This window comes from Mirounga leonina, unplaced genomic scaffold (assembly GCF_011800145.1).
Source record: "Mirounga leonina isolate KUSES-001 unplaced genomic scaffold, KU_Mleo_1.0 Mir_126, whole genome shotgun sequence".
NCBI classification, from domain to species: Eukaryota; Metazoa; Chordata; class Mammalia; order Carnivora; family Phocidae; genus Mirounga; species Mirounga leonina.
Genome location: NW_023270314.1, coordinates 26405427 through 26422865, shown reverse-complemented (window position 1 = coordinate 26422865; position 17439 = coordinate 26405427). Strand labels below are relative to the sequence as shown.

The following is a 17439-nucleotide window of genomic DNA, read 5'->3' as shown; positions in this document are numbered from 1 at the left end:
GGGGAGCTATGGTTTCTATCTTTTAAACACATATCATTTGGGGACTAAGATCCAAGAAGCTTCTCTGGGCTTGATTCAAAGGACACTGGTGGGAAGAGTGGTGGGGAGATTGTTTCTGGTTCCCTCCGTGTATACACAGAATGGGTCTGGGAAGGGCATCTGGGTGGCTCAGTTGGTTGAGCATCTGCCTTCAGCTCAGGTCATGATCCCAGGGTCCTGGGATGGAGTCCCAAGTTGGGTTCCCTGCTCAGTGGGGAACTTGCTTCTCTCTCTGCCCCTACCCCCTCCCACTCATGCTTTCTCTCGAGAGTGCTCTCTCTCAAATAAATAAACCTTAAAAAAAAAAAAAAAAGGGCGCCTGGGTGGCTCAGTTGGTTAAACGACTGCCTTCGGCTCAGGTCATGATCCTGGAGTCCCGGGATCAAGTCCCACATCGGGCTCCCTGCTTAGCAGGGAGTCTGCTTCTCCGTCTGACCCTCCTCCCTCTCATGCTCTCTGTCTCTCATTCTCTCTCTTGCAAATAAATAAAATCTTAAAAAAAAAAAGAATGGGTCTGGGAAATTCCGGCCCTTGCCAGGATGGAAGGTAAAACCATTTCATCTCCCAGGGTATGTTTCTAATGACACCCCTGGGACAAGCTTCCCACGACCATCTTTGTTTCAAACTCCTGAGATTGTTGTGGGAACTTCTGAAACTTCCCTAGGGTTCTTTATGTTTGGGAGAGAACATATGCAAACGAGTTAAATAAGCAAAAGAAAATGTCAAAAAAGTTTAAGTATGGATAAGTCAAAATATAAAGGTGGTTATTTCTGGCACACAAGAATCAGATTTCTGTATCAATGAACATTTTTAATTGTGATAAAAATAGCATCAGTATAAGGTTGTTGGGGAATATGGAAAGGAAGGGCTCAGATTAGGAGACATAGCACATTCATCAGGGGGTGGAGACTCCATAGTCTCCTGCCCCTCCCCACTTGGCCTTTTACCATGCTTTCCAGCACCTGGGAAGAACTTCTACAGACACTATCTCTGTTCCAGCTGTCACTAGCAGACCAGGTAGGGGACAGAGGAGCAGCCAGCGACCCTAACTCTCCTTCCCTTCGACCTTGAAAAAAGTGAAGATGACCGGGCTCATGTGGCCTGGTGTTGCTCCACCTTGTTGGGCAGCCACCGAAACCAGCTAGACTACAAAGGCCTCGCTAAAGACATCATCAACAGCTTTCTCTGTGTCCCTGGCATCGGTGTCCTAGAAGGAGCTCGGGTTTGCCCATATCAATCAATGCTTCTCACCGGTTTCAGATAAAACTTTCACCTAATAGTGTGTTAGCACTGGAGCCTGGAGAAGCTCCTTGGGGCCCAGGAATCATTAGATGAAATATTCCTCCTTGTCCCTGCCCTTGGCTGAGTCACTTTCCATTTGGAGGATGGCGCTGGGCTCGCCTTCTGCAGGTTCGTAGGTGATGTAGCTGCCTTTGTTCTTGTACAGGTAAAAGAAGATCAAGACCACGACTGAGAGCAGGGTGAGGAAGACCACGGTGATAACAACTTGGAAAGGAGAGGGAAAATGCAGAGATGTTTCAGGATTGAGGATGTCTCAGTAATTCATGGGGTCTCCTGAATTCAACGATTCCCTCACTTTTTATAAAGATCCTTCTGTTCTAGTTAACCAGCGTCCACTTCCAAAATCCACATTCCCCCACAAGTCCCACTTCCACAGTGCATGATAATCTGAAGTATCCTGGGGCTTAAGCTAAGCAGACATGGCTTTTGATTTCTAACAAAACTACCCCCTCTCAACCAGTTCCTGATAATTCTGATAGAAACAGGAAGGAGGGAAACAGGAAACAGCTTATCCCAACAGGAAGGCATTTTTAAATCCACAGCCTCCTGCAGGGACTTCTCTGATCCCTCCCATCCTCGTCCTCCCCCATCTGACCAACCACACATGTTCCCATCCCTACCCGCACACTGGAGTGTACTGCCCGTACACACTTACATCTATTTGTGGCCACTTCCCACATTTACTGGCAGTGTCTCGGGCGTGAAGCCTCTAAGTCTTTTATAGCCTTGTGTGTGTGCATAGAAGATAACCTACGTGCCAAAACGAGCCCATTAATGGATTTGGTCTCCAATTTGTGGTGCTTTCCTGCATAGGGAAAATCCTTGATCACTACACTGGGCTGCCAATCTATGGAGCGAGAGAGCCCTTGAATTCAAAATGGATTTGGCTCAGGGCCTTTGTTACCTGCAATGAGTGCTGTGCTGGCCTCGGCTTCTGGGGACAGGGCTTCAGTGGCCTGAAGAATTGGGGTGGTCACCAGTTCTTCTAGAAAATTTAGAAAAGTGAAAAAGGAAATGGGGTGAATTCTTTTGTCATATAGTGGTTAAGAGTATGGGCTTTGGAGGGGCGCCTGGGTGGCTCAGATGGTTAAGCGTCTGCCTTCGGCTCAGGTCATGATCCCAGGGCCCTGGGATCGAGCCCCGCATCAGGCTCCCTGCTGGGCGGGGAACCTGCTTCTCCCTCTCCCTCAACCGTTCCCCCTGCTTGTGCTCTTTCACTCTCTCTGTCAAATAAATAAATAAAATATTAAAAAAAAAAAAAAAAGAGTATGGGCTTTGGAGCCTAACTGATGAGGTTCTGAGCTCTGTCCTTTACTGGCTGTGTTACCTTCAGAAAATTACCTAACCCCTCTGTGCATTAGCGTCTTCATCTGCTTTATAGGGTTGTGTGACAGGTAGTAGGTAACTCAATAAGGATAAGCTATTATTAGGAATGCATACTTTTACACAGATGAGATCAAATGATGAGTGTATATACATGTATATATATTTACATTATATTGGCAGGGGCATTTCTTTAATGTTCTTACAAACCCTTTGTAAACATCATTTTATTTAGTTTTTTTAATTGTAATTTTTTAAGTAGGCTCCATGCCCAACACGGGGCTCGAACTCATGACCTCGAGATCGAGAGTCACACGTTCTGCTGACTGAGCCAGCCAGATGCTCCAATATTATTTTTAAATAACTAAATAATGCTCTTCCCTTATTAAAACTCTTTCCTACACCACCAGAGTAGGCCATGTAATTGAAAGGTTCTGAAACAAGGCCTCTCCTACCCTAAAATATATCTCATACCTCCTCCTGCTATTGGTCTATCCATCCTTTACAGCCTGGAAGTCCCACCCCTGAAGTCACTACTCAGGGTCGGGACACTCAAAACTCCTGGTCTCCAGGAGTCCCTTTTAAAAATATTTACATGGGCAGTTAGGGAGCCCTTTACTTCTGTCCCTAGTTAGCATTTTAGTGTAGGGATTTGAGAAGGCACCGAGTTAAGGTTACTGCAGGACAGAGGTATCCTGGGGAAAAGGGGCCTCCTGACCCTGACATCGCCCACAGGAGGCATTATTCAATATTCATTCAATAAATAATAGCAGCACTCATCAACCGCCTACCCTTCGCCAGGTACTGGGGGCCAGGCACACTGTGCATATAATGGTAAGCAAACAGCCGGCCTTCATGGAGCTGACCCTCCACCATGCCACTGTTCACAGTTAATGAGCGCAATATACGAGACAAAGGAGATCTCAGGCATGCAGGAGAGCCCAGGACAGAGGGCCTTGATCTAGTCTTCCAGCAGGGCACAGCCTCCCCAGAAAGTGAGATGTGAGCTGGTCGCTGAAGCAGGGGGTAGGAGTTTACAGGGTAAAAGGGACAAGGGCCCACGCAGCCTGAGCACAGTGCAGGAGTGTGACTCCCCTCCGATGCCTGCCACCTTCAGGTTTCCATCCAGGCCAAGGGATACGTAGTCACCAGCGGGGGGACTGGGAGCCTGGGAGCAGTGCTGAAAGGGGTCAATGGTGTTGAGGGGTCTTTTCACACAGGCCAAGGAGCCTGATGAACCTGGTCCTGCAACAGAAAAAGCAGGGGTGGGCTGCCTAGAGCACCCCCCCTCCCAAGGCCAGGCCACATCGTTACGTCTCCTGCTGCCGCTGGGGGCGACACTAACCAACCCTGCAGGGCAACGGTGAGGCCTGAATGAGAGCGCAGGAAGCAATCACGTAGTGACGCTCTTTCTGTGCTTAGTGCTTAAAAGGGAAAGCTAGTCTCAGTTTGAACCTTGCCCCAACATACCACTAGGTGACCCTAAGGAAGTTACTAAACCTCCTGGAGCTTTAGTTTTTTGAACTGCAAAACAGAGGTGTGGTGGGCAGCTGGTGAGGTGGCTAGGGATGGTACCCGCTGCCTGGTGTTTATTTACACCCTGTGTAAGCCCCTCTCCCTGTGTGCGGGCTGGACCTAGGGACTTGCTTCTCACAAAGAGAGTACAGCAAAAGTGATGGGCTGTCACTTCTGAGATTACGTTGTGACTTCCATCAAAGAGAAGCCTTGAACTTTACCCTCCTGATCCCTGCCTCAGTCTGCTGCCCCTCACCACGCCACCACGCACACTTTCCTCCCCCAAATCTCCCAGGGCTGCACTTCATCTTCCCACCACTGATCTAGAATGCTGTACAGATGCTCTTAGTCTTGCCTTTCTTAAACATTAGAAAACGTGAGATATACAAAGCACTGAGAAAAAGAGTTTATGTACGGGAGCTTAAGTATAAAGATTAAGAAGATTCACTTCAATCAATCAACAGCAATTTACTTTGCCCCTACCAGGGACGGGACCACGGAGCTCAATCTCAGTGAGGGTTCAGAGGGCAGACACATATGACTCCCAGAGGACGGAAGATGATTGCTAGTTGGGAAATTCTGCAAATGATCCCAATTATAGCAGCTGCCATTTATTAAGTCCCTGCTTCGTGCTGGGTGCTTTATAGACATACTCCTTAATCCTTACATCAATCACTTCAAAGTAGGTGTTTTTATTTGCTAATGTGGACCCCGAGGCCCTGGGAGAGTTAAATGGCAAGGCTCATGTCACACATGATGCAACAGTGCATGGAGCCAAGATCTGAATCCAGGACTACACGCTCCAAAGCCCAAGCAAGGTATTTATACGAATCCTTCCTACTACGTCCTTTTCTTTTTTTCCAAGAGGGAACAAGAGGGAGAGATCATGAAAGATTACCACAGGGCAGCAAAACAAGCTTTCCAGAAAGCTCGAGGATTTAAAAAATAGGGGTAAAGGCGGGAGAAACACCAGCCGACCACAACCAACTACACGCTGTTGTGCCACAAAAAGTGCGTCCTTAATGCGGACGGGCTCAGGGGCAACCGGTGAGCGGGGAGCGACGTCTGTGTAACGGGGAAGCCATGTTCCCTCATAGGCAACCTCCTTCACTTTAACGCTTGAGGTGCTCAGAGGCAAGCTCGCTACAACTGAAGAGCACACTTTGGCAATGTAGAAAGACCTGCAGGAACATACAGTTCGGGGTGCCTGGGTGGCTCAGTGGGCTAAGCGTCTGCCTTCGGCTCAGGTCATGATCCCAGGGTGCTGGGATCGAGTCCTGCGTGGGTCTCCCTGCTTGGCTGGGAGCCTGCTTCTCCCTCTCTGCCCCCACCCCTGCCTCCAGCCCCGCTCCCGCTCATGTTTTCTCTCGCTATCTCTCTCTCTCAAATAAATAAATAAAATAGTAAAAAAAAAAAAAGGATTAAAAAAAGAAACATACACTTCAATAGAAGTGCCTTCCTTGGATGCAGTTATTGGTTGGAAGCCATCTGGTGAAGCAGTTAAGTACAAATGAAGGAGGTACAAAGAAATTTACCTCTACACGAAGACAACGGAGTAATGAAGAAGGCGGACCCTACATCAGATTTTTGCTTCTGATGAAAATGGTCTCTGTTGGAAACAAAGGCTCTCTGGAATCTACTTCTAAAAAGGAGGAAGCATACATCTCAGGAACAAAAGCTCATCCATTTTGTAGCATGTTCAGAATTTCCTTTGTTTTTAATGTAACAAAGGAAGTTCTGATATACGCTACAAAATGGATGCCACTTATATGAAGTACCTAGAATAGCCAGATTCACAGGGACAGGAAGTAGGATAGTGGTTGTCAGGAACTGGGGAGAGAGGGGATGGGGTAGCTGTTACTATTTTTTTTTTTAAGATTTTATTATTTAAAAAAAAAATTTTTTTTTAAAGACTTTATTCATTTATTTGAGAGAGAATGAGATAGAGAGAGCATGAGAGGGGGGAGGGCCAGAGGGAGAAGCAGACTCCCCGCCGAGCAGGGAGCCCGATGCGGGACTCGATCCCGGGACACCAGGATCATGACCTGAGCCGAAGGCAGTCGCTTAACCAACTGAGCCACCCAGGCACCCCTAAGATTTTATTCTTAAGTAATCTCTCTACCCAATGTGGGGCTTGAACTTAAAACCTGGAGATCAAGAGCTGCATGCTTTACCGAATGAGCCAGCCAGAGGCCCCAGGATGGGAGTTGTTGTTTAATGGGTACAGAGTTCAGTCTGGGTATGAATATACTTAATGGTATACTTAAATATTGTAAATTTTATGTTATGTATAATTTTGCTGTAATTAAAAAAATTTTTCTTCATACAGTTTACATTCTGAGAAGGTAAAATGGACAATAAATAAAATAAGAAAAAGATACACTGTATTAGATACTGATTAGTGCTATGTAGAAAAAAAGAGCAGGGTGGGCACCTGGGTGGCTCAGTCAGTTAAACACCTGCCTTCGGCTCTGGTCATGATCCCAGCGTCCTGGGATCGAGCCCCGCATCGGGCTCCCTGCTCAGTGGGGAGTCTGCTTCTCCCTCTGACCCTCACCCCTCTTGTGCTCTCTCTCAAATAAATAAATAAATAAAATCTTAAAAAAAAAAAAAAGAGCAGGAAGTGGGGTAGGGGGCTGGCATGTGGATAGGGGTGGTCAGGGAGTCTCTCTGATGAGGTGACTTGAGTAAAGACCTCTAGAAGGTAAGAAAGGCAGCCTGGCCGAGATCTGGGCAGAGGGAACAGCAAGTACGAGATAGGGCTATCCACAATATTGAAAAGCACTGGGGGGGCGCCTGGGTGGCTCAGTCGTTAAGCATCTGCCTTCGCTCAGGTCATGATCCCAGGGTCCTGGGATCGAGCCCCGCATCGGGCTCCCTGCTCCGCAGGAGGCCTGCTTCTCCCTCTCCCACTCCCCCTGCTTGTGTTCCCTCTCTCGCTGTGTCTCTCTCTGTCAAATAAATAAATAAAATCTTTTTTTTTTTTTAAAGATTTTATTTATTTATTTGAGAGAGAGAGACACAGCGAGAGAGGGAACACAAGCAGGGGGAGCGGGAGAGGGAGAAGCAGGGGGAGCGGGAGAGGGAGAAGCAGGCTTCCCGCTGAGCAGGGAGCCCGATGCAGGACTCGATCCCAGGACCCTGGGATCATGACCTGAGCCGAAGGCAGACGCTTAACTACCGAGCCACCCAGGCGCCCCTAAATAAATAAAATCTTTAAAAAAAAAAAAAAAAGAAAAGCACCGGGGCTGTTGCATGCTTGGCACGCTTGAGGCACAGCACAGAGGTCACTGAACAGAGCAAGGGAGAAGCAAGAGGAGATGGAATCAAGGGGGCTGTATACTATGGGTGCTGCAGGCCATGGAAGGGCTTTGGCTTTTTCCATGACTGAAATGAGAACCTCATAGAGGTTTTGGGGCAGAGACTGGATAAAGCAGTGCTTCTCAACCTCTGTTGTGCATAGGAATCTCCTAGGGATCTTGTTAAAATGATTCAGGGGGTCTCAGGTAGGGCCTGAAATTCCAAAGACCATGCTTTTGAAACACTGAGCCCACCATGTTGTGAGGAAGCCCAGTGTAGCCCAGTGAAACAGTGGTAGGATTCTGGATACATTCGACACCAAGACTGACAGGGTATGGGGTGGAGTCAAGGATGACACCAAGGTTTTGGGCTTGAGTGACTGGAGGGAAGGAAGGCATGGTGTCACCCGAGTTGGAAAGTCTGCGGGAGGAACAGATTTGGAAGGGAAGATCAGAGTTCAATTTTGGACATGACTGCTTATTAGATACCCAAGGGCAGCTGTTAAGACTGGAATTTTGGGAAGAGGTCTGGACTGGAGATTTAAAAAGTCAGCATATTTCAGCCCCCGAGAATGGGTGAGCTCACCAAGGGAATAAGTACCGATAAAGAGGCCCAAGGGCTGAGCCCAGAAAGGAAAGAACAAAAGAGACTGAGAAGTAGCAGCCAAAGAGATCAAGTACAAGGACTACTGGGTTTCGCTATGCAGGGCTCATGAATGACCCAGACAACAGAAGCTCTGGTGACGTGCTGTGTGTAAGGCTGGTTGACACTGGATTCAAGAAAAAAAAAAAGAGGAAGAGGAAGGACTGGAGGCAGAATACAGATAAACTCTTTTTTCTGTAAATGTGAGCAGAGAAATGGGGCTGCAGTTGGAGGAGGAAGGGAGTTCAAGTTTTTTCAAGGATGGGAGAAACGACAGCATGTTTATGTACGGATAGGAAGGACAGGCGTAACTCGGAAGAGAGGGAACTGCTGGGGATGCATGAGGGAGGTCAGTGGCTGCAACCGCGTCCTTGGAGGAATGGGGTCCAGTGCCCGGAAGGAGGGGCCGGCTGCAGACAGAGCAGAGAGTGCATGCTACTGACATGCACGTGGGCACAGAGGCAGGTGGCGGCGAGATGGGGGCGGTGGGGGTCTTGGGCAGTTGTTTCTAAGGACGTTAATTTGCTCAAGAAAACAGAATGCAAGGTCATCTATTGAGAGTAAGGATGGGAGAGCCGAAGGTGCTGTAGGAGTAAATAGTGTCTTATCACAGGACACGGATAAGGCTGTTTATAATAGGGGCGCCTGGGTGGCTCAGTCAGTTAAGTGTCTGACTCTTGATTTCACCTCAGGTCATGATCTCAGGGTCCTGGGATCGAGCCCCGCATCGGGCTCCCTGCTCAGCAGGGAGCCTGCTTCTCTCCCTCTCCCTCTGCTGCTCCCCCTGCTTGTGCTCACTTTCTCTCTCTCTCTCCACAATAAATAAATAAATATTTTTTAAAAGACTGTTTATAATATCCTGCGGAGTAATACAGACTGGCTATCAGGACTAAGTGGAGTAGAAATTGACCGTCAAGGAATGAAGTGGTCCAAGTCTAACTACAAGTTCTTCCACTGGGATTTGACCTTAGTTCTTTTTGAATTGATACTGTTATGTCAAACCGTGCCAGGACCCAATTTAAGGTCTTCCTGTAATTCAAAATAAAGATACTACATTGCAAGACAGGCGTAAGAAAGTTCAGTATCATTTTTCCCTGATGGTAATAACTCTGGCTTTTTTGCTTGACTTTTCTAACACATTGCATATTAAATTCTTTGCAAGATCTTTGGTTTGGTGGTCCACCTGTGCCTTCTGCATAAGCTGAGTGTGGAAGTGCTTCGTGCCCTTTGGGTAAACGCAGACTCCTGCAGGCCCAGGGGAGGTGTGGCAAATTTGTGCAAGTCTCCGAACAAGAGGGGCAGCTAATAAGTTGACAAACAGAGAGATCTCAAACGACTGCAGAAATGGGCCAAACTGAACAAGAGGAGAATTTGAGATTCCTGGGTCTTGTTCAACTACTGACGAAGAAAGAATGGAGATGCTATGGCTTGGCAGCAACACATATAAAAGACTTACAGTGAAATCACCCAAAAGCCACGGGTACTGGAAGGATAATACCCTCAAATGGCAACAAGACTGACAGCTAGGTTGCAGAATTTTGGATGGCTCTTCTTTTCTTCTATACGCTTTCCTTTATCTCCCAAATTCCTTACAAGGATAAATGCAGTTGACCCTTGAACAACATGGGTTTGAACTGCATGGGTCCACATACAAGGTGGATTTCCCCCCATAAATGCAGTACAGTACTGTAAATGCATTTTTCTCTGATGATCTTCTTTTTTTTTTTTTTTTTAAGATTTTATTTATTTATTTGAGAGAGAATGAGAGAGAGCACATGAGAGTGGGGAGGGTCAGAGGGAGAAGCAGACTCCCCGCCGAGCAGGGAGCCCAATGCGGGACTCGATCCAGGGACTCCAGGATCATGACCTGAGCCGAAGGCAGTCGCTTAACCGACTGAGCCACCCAGGTGCCCACTGATGATCTTCTTAATAACATTTTCTTTTCTCTAGCTTCCTTTATTGCAAGAATACAGTATATAGTACGTATACCATATAAAATATGTGTTAACTGACGGCTACTGGTAAGGCTTTGGGTCAACAGTAGGCTATTAGTAGTTAAGTTTTGGGGGAGTCAAAAGTTATACATGGATTTTTGACTGTGTGGGGGTCAGCGCCCCTAGTCCCCATGTTTTCAAGGGTCAACTGTTCTTTTATAATCTTAAAAAATTTAAAACTTGCTGTTATTCTAGGCCCCATTAATATAATGGGGCTCTTTAATGGAGGTAACAGTGCGGCCCTCCTTTGTGCTGCTCTTAGACAGCTGAGTCTGGGTATGACAGTTTTGTGGTGAGCAGCCAACAAAGTGAATGGCTTGGAAAGTGTATCAGATAAGGAAAGCTGGTAAGAGAAAGCCCAGCGAGGAAACTTAGGGAGAGCCTAGAACTTGAATGCCATCTTCAAATATGCCAAGGGATGACCTTTCAAGAGGACCACTGGCAGAAACTAATGGGACAGAGAGGTCTCTCCCAGAGAAGGAAGAGCAAAACTGGCCAGATGCTTCATGGGGTCCTGGAGAGAGAACTCTAGCACAGAATGGGTGGTTTGACTAGCTGACCCTCAGGACCTTTCTCAGCCTTAATTTTGGAATTTTTATAAATTGAAAGTGCTCTATCAGAATTCTCCTTAAAATCAAATTTTTGAACAGGTGAAATCTCAGCGAAGGCTGTAGTTTAGTTATCAGTATTATACCAATGTTAATTTCTTGGTTTTCACAACATGCCATGGTCATATAAGATACTGACATTAGGGAAAACTGGCTGGAGGGTATATGGGAACTTTCTATATTATTTTTTGCAACTTTTCTATAAATCTAAAATTACTCCAATAAAATGTTTACTTAAAAAAAAAAAAATCAAGGGTGCCTGGGTGACTCAGTCGTTGGGCGTCTGCCTCCGGCTCAGGTCATGATCCCAGGGTCCTGGGATCGAGCCCACATTGCGCTCCCTGCTCTGTGGGAAGCCTACTTCTCCCTCTCCCACTCCCCCTGCTTGTGTTCCCTCTCTTGCTGTCTCTCTGTCAAATAAATAAATAAAATATTTTTTAAAAAATCAAATTTTTGAACTCCACTCTGCATAAAAGAGCTGTTTCAGACTAAGTGAAACAGCTAGGTGCTAAGGAGCTAGGGTCTTCAGGTTTCAAGTGCCAGAACTATAATCTGTGGGGGCGCCTGGCTGGCTCATTTGGTAGAGCATGTGACTCTTTTTTTTTTTTTTTTTAAGATTTTATTTATTTATTTGAGAGAGAGAATGAGAGAGAGCACATGAGAGGGGGGAGGGTCAGAGGGAGAAGCAGACTCCCTGCTGAGCAGGGAGCCCGATGCGGGACTCGATCCAGGGACTCCAAGATTATGACCTGAGCCGAAGGCAGTCGCTTAACCAACTGAGCCACCCAGGCGCCCGAGCATGTGACTCTTAATCTAAGGGTCTAAAAGTCATGAGTTCAAGCCCCATGCTGGGCGTGGAGCCTACTTAAAATTAAAAAGAAAAAAAAAGAAAACAGAGCTGTAATCTATATTTGTTATTTACAGTTTACGAAACATACACTATTTTATCTCTACTTCACAGTCATGATGTAAGCAGGGTTGTTATTATCATTATGTACGAGGTTAGCAAACTGCATCAACGAGCCCAGGGTCACTGAGCTGTTGGCTGAGCTGGGCTTCGAATCTATCTCCTCATTCCAAGGTTTTTTTCCACCACACACTATCAACTCTCCAGGTTCTGGACACATCTCTGCTCTGCCTCAGCTAACCATTTTAGTTTACGTGTCCACTGGGTTTGGTTCCCTGAATTTTACTGCAGAATGGAAAGGGTGTTCACATAGTACTGTTTGCAAGAGTGACACATATCTGAATGTCCATCAGCAGACGAATGATTAAATAAATTACAGGCCATTCAGTCTGGAAACACTACACAGTTGTCAAAAGGAATGACGTAGATCTGTAATTACTGGCACGGGATATATGGTGAGATGAAAAAAGCAAATTGCTAGAGCAGTAATGTGTAATAAGATTACATGTTTGAAAAAAAGTAAATTAAAATGGAACTATAAACACACACATACACATATATATGCCTGCATATACATAAAAAAGGTCTAGAAGGCTATTCCTTGAGGGGCATATAATAGTTTTTTAATGAAAAAATAAACAACAACAAAGTAAACTTTGTTCAGGAAGCCTGGCGTAAAAAGGGGTGAATGGCTCACAGCTCTCCCCCCATTATCTCCTGTTCCTACACCATTTCTCTCCTGTCTCCCTGTCCAAACAAAGGAATGATAATGTTACTCTCTTCCTTCCCTCTCCTCAGGCTTGGAAGGACTGTAACACCATTTTTCTCTCAGGTGGGGGGCTTGGGGTAGAGGACCACAACAAGATTTAAGGCTCCACCCAAATCCTAACCAATAGCAAATGAACTTCAAGATCTACTTTGCTTATGTACCCTTTGTTTGGTTGTTGTTAACCCAGATACCTGTTGGGTTTCTTTGTGGCCCTTGTTTTCAGGCTAAATCTCTTATCACTGAGGTATCAGATCCTTTGCCACCTGAGTCTGCCAACCTACTTATTTGCTCTAGACCTGCCCAACAAAGGGCGGCTCCCTCAATTCTCCTTTCCATGGGAACCCGCCCTGGAATTCTACTTCCTTTCTCTTTCCTTCTCTTTCATGGGCTTGGGCCAGTGGGGTTCAATGAGACTCTGAGAGCGGTGTACCACGACAGAGAGGACAGAGGCTCTGGAGTAAATCAGGACTGGGCACAAAATCCTGCCTTGGCCTTTATTAGCCACACGACCTTGGGAGAATTTAACCTCTGAAAATTTCTTAATTGCCCCGAACCTCAGTTTTTGCTTCTGTAAAATGAGAATAAAACCTGCTCACGAGGTTGGGATAAAGAATAAGCAAGATGAGAAACAACAACAACAAAACAAGCCAATTAAAAAATGGGTAAGGACTTGAATAGAGATTTCTCTAAAGGAGAAAAAAAAAAAAAAGATATGCAGATGGCACATGAAAAGATGCTCAATATCATTAATCATTAGGGAAATGTAAATCAAAACCACAAAGAGATAGCACTTCACACCCATTAGGAATGCTACTATAAGAAAAGAAAGAAAGAAAGAAAAAAAGAAAGAAAAGAAAGAAAGAAAGAAAAAGAAAGAAAAGAACAAGTGTTGATGAGGATGTGGAGAAATCAGAACCCTATGCACTGCTGGTGGGATATAACATGGTGCAGCCGCTGTGGAAAACAGTGTGGCAGGTCCTCAAAAAATTAAACAGAATTACCACATGATCCAGCAATTCCACTTCTGAGTATATACCTGAAAGAAATGAAAGCAGGTACTCGAGAAGAAATTTGTACACCCATATTCCTAGCAGCCTTGTTCACAACAGCCAAAGGGTGGAAGCAATCTCTTGATAGATGAATGGATAAACAAAATGATATAGTACATGTATATATAATGATGCATGTATGATATTATCCAGCCTTAAAAAGGAAGGACGTTCTGACACATGCTACAACACGGACGGACTTGAGATGCTAAGTGAAAAAGACATACAAAATGACAAATACTGGGGGCGCCTGGGTGGCTCAGTCGTTAAGCGTCTGCCTTTGGCTCAGGTCATGATCCCAGGGTCCTGGGATTGAGCCCCGCATCGGGCTCCCTGCTCCGCGGGAAGCCTGCTTCTCCCTCTCCCACTCCCCCTGCTTGTGTTCCCTCTCTTGCTGTGTCTCTCTGTCAAATAAATAAAATCTTTAAAAAAAAAAGACAAATACTGTATGATTCCACTTATATGAGGTACCTAATCAAATTTATACAGATAGAAAGTAAAATGCTGGTCATTAGGAGCTGGAGGGAGGGGCAATGGGGAGTTATTGTTTAATCGATACAGAGTTTCAGTTTGGGAAGATGATACAGTTCCAGAAATGGAGTAATGATGACGGAACAACAGCGTGAATGTTAATCAATACTTCATGCCACTGAACTACCAAAACATGGTTAAAATAATAACATATTATGCATATTTTACCACAAATTTAAAAAAGAAAGAAAGAAAAGAATTTGCCCAAGTCCTAACTTCTCACTTAGCTGCCAAAACATCACCTCTTCCCTATGGGTAGGTTTATTCTAGAGGTCCTCTGCCTTTTCCTCCAGAACACCTTCCAGGAAAGATGCAATCTGTGGTCTCATGCATGGCACTAACTTGATCTGGAACAGCCACTGCACCCTTCTTGGTCTGTACAAACCACATCCATTCTTCAAGGTTAAGTGCTTCCTCCCATTCCATTCCCCACTCATGAAGCCTTTGCTGACCAATCTAGACTTCTATCCACTTCTCCCTCTTGTCTCTCACTGGATAATGGACATTCTGAATTATGTGCATCATGGTCACAGAGGACAGTGTCTTCAGCTTCCCTGGGGTTGTCACTCACTTGTTTCCACATCAGTATAGTAATGTGTGTCCTAATGAATGACGAATGAGGCTGTGTACATGAAAACAGAGGTACACAGACCAACCAAGCCTTGGTTCCTCCCTTACCCTACCGTACACAACGAAAACCATCAGTGACTGTCTGATGGTTTGTCTGGCTCAGCTTGGTTACTGAACAAAAGGCGGGAATTCTTTCTCAGTGTGATGATGTGGACCCCTGCCTAGCATAGCTCCAGGAAACAATGGATTTTGATGCTGGAGTATATCATCAGAGGAGTGGAATGAAAAAGCAGGCAGAATTCCTTTCCAGGAAAAGGTGGGTCTCTAACAAGCCCCCATTAATAGTAATAACCAATGTTACTGAGTGCTTACTAGATATGAGACACGGTGCTAGAGGTGTTTTATATGGGTTATCTCATTTAATCTTCATGAATAAGCTCATAAGATAGATTCCATTTCCCCCTTTTACAAATGAGAAAACTGGAGCTTAGAGAGTGGATCACTCACTGAAGGTCACAAAGCTTTAAGTGGTAGCACTGGGAACTGGCCCAGGTCCATATGATTTCAGATTCAAACTGCACCAAAGCAAGCATTTTGGTTGCCCTCCGCAGCTTCCCAGGACCTTTTCCGGTGTGAGGCGGGCACGGGGAAGTGGGAGGGTCACTGCATCTGGGCTGAGGCCTCAGGGAATTCCAGGCCTGGGCTGGAGGTGGGGGAATGTTAGCAAGTCTCTACCATTCGCACCGGGAAAGGCCTTCACCTACCTCCTGGAGAAGGCGAGGTTAGCAGGCTAGTCATTGCAGCAAGTGGATGGGCACCAGGCAGAGGCAGATCTGTATGAAGAGGGACAAAGACAGGCGTGAGGTGGGCCCCTACCTGGGGCTGGAGACACTGAAGTCCCAGGAAAGCCTTTGCAAGGGCCGGGTTTTCCCGGATTCCTTCCCCCACGGGGCTAGTCCTAAACCCTTCTCTTCTGGTTTCCCTGAATATCTCCTCAGGCTGCAGGTGCCAAGAGCAGAGCCGAGACCTCTGGTACTTGGTGTGGGTTGCCTTTGACCGTACTACCCCGAGATCCTTTCACCTGGCCACCACATTTACCTAAGGGATTTCTCCCGGCCTGAGAAAGTTAGGCGAAGGTATGCAAATTAACAGCGGACCCAGTTTCACCAAGCGGCAGGCACAGGTACCCCGCTCTTCCCCGAGCCGCGAGTCTGCGCGCAACCGTCCACTAGGGGGCAGGAGAGGGCCGGGAGGGCAGGACGCGCCGGCTCCCGAGCCCGCGCGGGGGCAGGGCCGGGGCCTGGGGGCCGGGAGCCAGACACTCGAACGTGGACGTGAGGGGCCTCAGTCCCCTTCAGGCCCGTCCCCGACCAGCCGCTGCCCCGCGCGGGCCCGCTCCCCCGCTGCCCGCAGCGCCGCCCGCGTACCGCCTGCCGAACCCCACCGGCCAGCCGGTAGCGCCGACCCCGCTTGGCCCGGCCCGGGACTCGGCGCCCCGCGCGGCCGTCGAGCCTCGCGAGGCGACGACCCGGCGACCCGGCCTCGGCCCCGCCCCCCGCCCCGGCCCTCCGGCGTTACCGGCGCGCGCGGCCGTCCGTCCGGGCAGCCCGCTCCGAGCGGCCGCGACGGGAGAGGCTCCGGCCGCTCTGGGCTCGCGTCGCTCGCGCGGCCGAGGCGACTGCGGTGTGCGCGCGGCCCCCGGGCTCGCCCGGCCTCGCCCGGCCTCGCCCTCCCGCTGTGCCCTCCTCCGCGTGCTCACCTTACCAGTCGGACGGGCGGCCCGGGGAGGGCGCGGCGCCGCCCCGCGCGTCCTTTTGAACCGCCGGGGGCGGGAACGGCAGAGGTTCGCGGAGAGCCGCCGCGGGACACGGAGCGGGAGGAAGCCGCGGACGGACGCGCGGAGCGAGCGGCGGAGGCCGGCCGGGCGTGGGGGTGGAGGGCCCGGCCGACTGGGTGGGACAGGAAAAGAGGAGAGAAACCGCCCTCTGCAGGTTCCCTCTGCCCGCCCGGCCGCCTCTGCTCCCCCGGGAGGAAAGGCTGCTTTTCCTTGTCCGATTGTCACTTTACTCTCCCCCCGGAGCCGTTTCCTCCCTCGGCCCGAAGCTCCAGGCGGCGTGGGATCGGAACTGGGATAACTGGGATCTGTCCGCTTGCCCCCCATCGACGTAATTTGCATTTCCAGCAGATGTGGAAAGTTACATTTACTTGCGTTTGCATATCATTTACGTAAATAGGTCGGTGTCCAGAAGCTTGGAGCGTGAGCTAACTCAGTAGGCGCACGGCGGCCGGGAAGCTGGGAGGACTGGTGGGGAGGGGACCGGTGCCCCATCCGGATCTTCCTCGTCTGACGTTCTTCTGAGGCCGTGTAGTGTAGAGGTTAAGAGCTAATGGACTTTGGATTCAAACAGTCCCAGCCCCGCCGCCTGTTAGCTGTGTCACTTTGGGCGAATTACCTAACATCTCTAAAATCTGGTCCCTCGTCCCTGAAATGAAGCCATACCATAGCCACACGTTTAGCACATGGTGAGCACCTCAATTTAACTGTTAATCAGTGCCGTACTTTAGCCATCTTGACTCACTTCTCTGTGGCGGGAAATGTTCCCAAATTAATGAACTCAGTGACTAAGGTTGAAATACTATAAACACAGGCTCTGGAATGCGCTTTGCTGTGTGATCTTAGACAAGGGACTTGGGTTTCATTTCTCTATCTAGGGCCATACCTGTCTCATGAAGTTACTGGGGGGAGAGAATGAGTTAATACATCTAAAGCATTAGAACCTTACCTGGCACATAGTAAGTGCTCAGTAAATGCTAGCTATTTTTATCTTGGCTTCCTATTTAGGGTTAGGACTCAAGTGGTTATTCTGCCAGTGATACAGATTTCCTTGCT

At 47.9% G+C, this 17439-nt stretch overlaps 1 protein-coding gene across 1 annotated transcript; it reads right to left on the bottom strand.

Annotated features, from left to right (window-relative positions):
* Positions 1–532: 532 nt before the first annotated feature.
* On the bottom strand, positions 533–17057 carry SMAGP (small cell adhesion glycoprotein). The gene is made up of 4 exons (XM_035002646.1): positions 16309–17057; positions 15314–15382; positions 2246–2326; positions 533–1545 (listed from the first exon to the last, which is right to left on the bottom strand). The coding sequence occupies exons 2-4, from the start codon at positions 15345–15347 to the stop codon at positions 1367–1369; spliced, it is 294 nt and encodes a 97-aa protein (XP_034858537.1). The 5' UTR covers positions 15348–15382; positions 16309–17057; the 3' UTR covers positions 533–1366.
* Positions 17058–17439: the final 382 nt, after the last annotated feature.